Source organism: Stegastes partitus, unplaced genomic scaffold (assembly GCF_000690725.1).
Source record: "Stegastes partitus isolate 25-593 unplaced genomic scaffold, Stegastes_partitus-1.0.2 Scaffold267, whole genome shotgun sequence".
In the NCBI taxonomy this organism is placed as follows: domain Eukaryota; kingdom Metazoa; phylum Chordata; class Actinopteri; family Pomacentridae; genus Stegastes; species Stegastes partitus.
The window spans coordinates 575,381-581,115 of NW_007577998.1; the positions used below are offsets into that span (position 1 = coordinate 575,381).

Genomic DNA, 5,735 nt, shown 5'->3' on the forward strand with positions numbered 1-5,735 from the left:
ACGCTTGTATCTGGTTCACATGACGTCACAGTAGGAAGTGGAATTAAACAGGCTTTATTTAGATGTAATCCCTCATAGCAATCGGCAGAGCGAGTAAAATGTCCCAGAGAAGGGAGAGATAAACCCTATTGGATTAGTACAAGCCCCTGCCCATCCCAACCTATAACCCAACCTATCCTCTTCTTTCATTTTTTTTCTTTTTTTTTTTGTAAATGAATGTTTGTTGGCCGTGTCAAGCATGCACCCTGTTGCCGTTTCTTCCGTGGAATAACTGTGCTACCTCTGCAGTGTTTGTGTGGTTTGGTGTGATGTGGATGTGTTTGTGTGTGGTGTCCTCTTTCCTCACACACAACAAGCCAGCATGACCAGAGATTAATTATTCAAGGACTGCCAACCAAAACGGGAGTCACCCGATAGCGCGGACTTACAATATTACAACCTGATATCAGGTGAAACGGTAGACGGTGCTTCATCTTCTTTTCTGCTTGCTCTCCTCCTTCCTCTCTTCCTTCTGTTTTTTGACGCTACCGTACATGAAGACTTAAAAGAGGACTTTCAAACAAACTGTAAGGAGCTTAATTCTGTTTTGTGTTGTTGTTGTTTTGTCCTTAACGCTTTTTTAGGCTTTTTTCCCTTTTTTGCCAATGCTTGTCACCAACAAACAGTTGAATCTTGGACGCTCCCACAGTTGGGACACGTTAGGAGGGAATGAGGGTCAGTGGGAGAGGGCTGACAGTGTGTACGAGCAGCAGGCAAGAGTAGCAGGCCGGCGGAGCTCTCTGTCATACGGAGAGGGAGGAGGTTGGTACGAACCTCCACCAGGGGTGCGTCCCCCTGACCTGGATTTGAAACGCGACCCATATTCCTACCAAGACTCTCTCTACGGACAGGTTTACGCAGAGCGACACGACCCACGGGGGCTGAGGAAGGGCTCGGTGCCGGATCTAAACCACTACGAACGAGCGCCCATGGCTCACCGAGGATCCATTCCACCTCAGGATTACTACTCCCATGACCCGGCCATGACTCCTCGGCCACCTGAGGGCTTTTACCGATCTGAACACCAGCCGCCGCCACCTCATCCTCATCCGCTCAGCAGGTCAGGCTCTCATTTTGGGATGGCACCAGGCGCTCGTGCTACATGGGATCAAAGTCAGGCGGGGAGGGCAGTACCTCCACCACCCTCATCGCCTCTACCTCCCCCTCCCCCTCCTCCAACCGCCCATGAGTTGAGTCGGGCTTACAGGGAACCTGGTGCTGTAAATGTTGCCAAGATGATGCAAGATGGCCAACAGCGAATCCCGTCCCGAGACCCATCTCCTTCCCACTATGGTATGGAGCACACATCTCCTCGGTATGCTAGTGAGCCTCCACCTCTGACCGGTCAGCCGGTCTATACTGATGTTAATGGCCGACCGCTTGATCCGCAGCAGCAGGCGGCTACCTGTCTAGTGGTAGATCCAGCCACTCAAGGCATGGTTATGAGGCAAGAGACAGCCTCACCGTACACCATTCAACAACAACAGCAATTACAACAGCAACAGCAAATACAGCAGCAACAGTTACAGCAGCAGCAACAATTGCAACAACAGCAACAACTTCAACAACAACAGATACAACAGCAGCAACTCCAACAGCAACAGTTACAACAGCAGCAGCTTCAGCAACAGCAAATACAACAGCAACAACTTCAGCAACAGCAACTACAACAGCAACAGCTTCAACAACAGCAGTTACAGCAACAGCAACTTCAGCAAGAACAGTTGCAGCTGCAACAGCAACAGCCCCTGCCACCTCCACCTACGATGCCCCTCTCCGACCCGAACGCTATGATGGCGGCTCCACTTCCTGCTCCACCTGCTCCGGTGCAGACAGCAGCAGTTGTCCCAGCTGCACCTGCACCTGTACCTGTACAGGCTGCCCCAACCACTGCCCCACCTCCCCCACCTACTCCACTTCCTGCTCCACTTCCTGCTCCTCCCCCAACTGCCCCACCGACGCCTTTGCCTGTTGACCCCAAGAAGACAGCCGATCCTGAGTTCCTTTCTCTGCTGCGAAATGAGGGCCTTTCTGAGAGCACCATCTCCTCCCTCATCCAGCAGGGTTTTGACTCAACTAGCATGCTGGCTGTAATGGAGGAGAACGATGTCCGCACCGTTGCCCCCAACCTTGGCCAGGCTCGGGTCCTGTCTCGCTTGGTCCACAACTGCAAGCGACCCATTGAGGCCACGCCAGCCCCCTCCCAACCCCAGACACCCATGCGAGGCCGCTCCAATAGCTTCAGCCACCGCTCGGACATCTACCACCAGCAACACCACCACCATCCGCCACACCCTCCACAGGCTTTAGCCGTGGACCCCCAACTAATGCCCCCACCAACACCTGGGGCAATGCAAACCATCTCCCCACGGATGGGAGAAGTAATGAGTAGGAGGCCCAGCAGTGCCCCTTCTCAGCACCTCCTTGAAGCCTCTGGTGGCTACCCAGGCCAACCACCTCGTTCCCCAGGGCCGTACGCTGGAGCCATTATGCCTGTTCAGTCAAGACCAATGTCGGCCTACTCTTCTGGGATGGCGATGCCGGGGGTGCCTATGCAGGGTATGCAGATAATGCCCCAGCAGATGACTGGGTCAATGCCTGCAATACCGGGATCTATTCATTCCATGCCAGGTATGCCACAGCAGATGCCTGTATCCATGCCAGCTTTGCAGCAGCCGCCACAACAGGTACCGAAAGCATACTCTACCAATTACACAGTGCCCATGGAGCTGATGAAGAGGGACAGAAACTTACTGCCATTGTCGCCCATGCATAGCCCTCACCCTAGTCCTCAGCTGATGCGTAAGGGTGGGGGACCTGCATCAGACAATGCCCTCGTCCCTGTGGGAGCGCCTGTTCAAGGCCAAGGTGCCCTGGCTGTAAACCAGAAGCTAAGTCGGCGCACAGGTCCACCAGTCATCGTGTCCACTATGGCGTCTCCAGACACAAGTAAATGCTTTTTTCTTCTTCCATGCTTATCTGCTGTTTGATTTCTTGACTGATTTGGTCTTGCTTACTCTTGGCTGCTTCACATGCTTTTAATAGATAAGGAAGTTTATTTGTGCTTGAGCTCTTCATTTCTTGCCTGGTTTATGTAAGATAGCACTTTCCATTCCTCTCATTGCCTTCAATAGCTTCATGAAGCAGTCTTGCTGCATTAAGAATCATATCATGTTTTTACAATTTGGTTGACATTTTCCAAGAGCCATTCAGTGTAGTGAAAACAACTTGAGTCTTAGGTTGAATCCATTTCTTTGCGCCAAAGAAGGCACTGTGAATCTGTTCTCATCCTTTATGGTGATGAATCATTTGTATGTGAACACCATCTCTGTCAAATAAGGGCTTTTGTGTTTTGCTTTATACTCACATTCTGATCAGGAGTACATTGAAATCTGTGTAGCTCAGAATGCTTACTGGTATGTGATGCATGATACTTGACCTTAAGACAATCCAAACCCAGGGAGAATATTAATAGAGGACTTTCTGAATCGTTTAATCTTTCTAGTCAGTGCTGTCATTTGTTTGCTGTTCTGTGCTGGTGCTCATTATATCAACAGTAGATAAATGATGTGTCTTTTCTTCTTATCTAGGCCAGTCGAAATCCAAATGTTTCTGCCTATCTCCTTTCCAAAACCGTTGTTCAGATTTTGAATTAATACCATAGAAGGATAAGTTTTGCTTTAAACATTCTGGCAATCCATCCCCTGTCCTACTTTCGGGTTTTTTTTGCATTTGTTATGATCCTAAAATGATAGTCATATCTCGCTTTCTCGTCTGCTTATCTCTGAGCGAGCCAGATTTGTCAGAATTCCTTATGCTTTCTGTGAAGTCCTTTATTATTTCAGTAATCTCGTGCAGTTCTTTTGTCAGAATGAGATATCGCCCCATTAAATACAAAACAAAATGGCACTGACGAGAGGCAATATAAAAGATTTGGGAGGAACAGCTGTCAGCACCCTTTCTGATACGTTTTAAATTTTAACAACTGTGCACCGTCTTCATGTTACACTCTGTCATTCGCCGCATTCATGTGTGAACGCTCCACATTACGATTTCTCTGACTAGAAAAGTCAGATGTTGTGCACAGTAGTGTTAACTGTGTGGCAACAGGAGGTATCCAGGCGTGCATCTGTGTTATTTTTTGACGGCGTGCATCTGTGTACAGTATGTGTGATAGAGTTCGCCACAGCCTCCTTGCACGGATATGATTTCTCCTCATGCAGCTCTTGTCAGCTATACGTAATGTCCTTGGTAAGTAATTGGAGCAAAAGCGAAATTGCAGGCCATTATTTAAAATCACTTATATCTGCTGCAACTATATGGAATTCAGGAAGTTGCATAATGGTGATTGCAGCATTAGTCGTATGCGGCTCTTCAGCTGTGGTGTCATTGTAACTGCAGCTGTTTTTGATAAAGTCCTCTGCGCTCTGCCTTGCTCCATCTCCCCACAGCCCCTCAAGCTCCTGTTGTAGTAAACATAGATGTCTTCTTTCATTATGATAATAAGGGTGCTTCAGAGTAGCCTCGAAAAGCTTTATAGCCACCCGGGCCACACAGCATTCCTTTAGTCCTGCTGCTGTCAAGGTGTACCACCGACCTGCACGGAATAGCAATTAGCTTTGTCTAGTTCTTCTCCAACAGATCTGCTCCGAGGCTTTATTCGTCAAACTTTTCTTTATGGTAGCTTTTTTTTTTTTTTTCCTCCAGCTGAAATTTATTTAACACTGATTTGTGTTATTTTAACTCCAGATTAAAATTAAAGTCACTGCATCCTCATTGTGCAGTCACTCGCATTTATTTTGATACCCATATCAGATTAAAGCCTCAGTTCAGCACAATGAGAGCTGCTACCTAAATTCTGTTCTTTTCAATCCCATTGCCTGATAAAAGTCGATTCCAGACATTATGGGCAATAAAGGCTGATTTCTCCATCAACACCAGCTCACTAGAGGCTGACTAGCAGCATAACTGGACAGATAAAATCGAATTACAGTGCTGACGGCTGATGTGTGATTGTGTCATTTTCTCTGTGCAGGTTGTAATGAGAAGATAGAGAGAGGTTTAATCCTTCAGATCCTCCGTTTCCAGTGCTGCACTAATCCATAGATAGTCTCATTCTGCTAAGACCAGCCTCCTGGCTTCCTGTAAAAGACCGTACATAGTCAGTAGGTTGAAATGGACTTGACACTTCCAAGGTGGATCGGGAACAAATGATTTAACCGTGGCAGTTTTGTTGTCGCCTCTGCGATATTTCGGCCCAAGAGAGCAGATATTAAAAGATCTCCATTGCTTGGCTGTCAAAACAGGCTGCTGTTCTTTACACAAACTGACACACGCTTTGGAAAATGGATTTTTTTTTTCCGAGTCTGCCACACACACACATACATCACATTGTTAGTACACACACATTCAGCAGAGTAGACCTTATTTGCATGTGGCTGACATTTGTTGCTTTGGTAATTTCATCTGTTAATGGACACGTCCGCAAAGCTGCTCTGAAAGCATATTCCTAAATTGTATGTTGCTAGGCAACGTGGGTTTTGGTGGTAATCGTAGGCAGATTTGCTTCTGGTTAAAGGGTCGGTCCATTGTCAGAAAACACTGCAAATTTACTCCTTAGTTTTTTTTTTTATTTTACAAAATGGTTGGCTGAGCTAATACATTTAGAAGAAAAATATTTTTCATGTGGGTTAAAT

General features: G+C 47.2%; 1 protein-coding gene across 1 annotated transcript; it reads left to right on the forward strand.

The window, feature by feature from the left end:
• Positions 1–644: 644 nt before the first annotated feature.
• ctbp2a (C-terminal binding protein 2a) lies at positions 645–2,988 on the forward strand (the record flags this gene model as incomplete). Its single annotated transcript, XM_008282355.1, has 1 exon — positions 645–2,988. A coding segment is annotated over exon 1 (2,344 nt), but the record flags the coding sequence as incomplete, so codon positions are not given.
• Between the last annotated feature and the right edge of the window lie 2,747 nt (positions 2,989–5,735).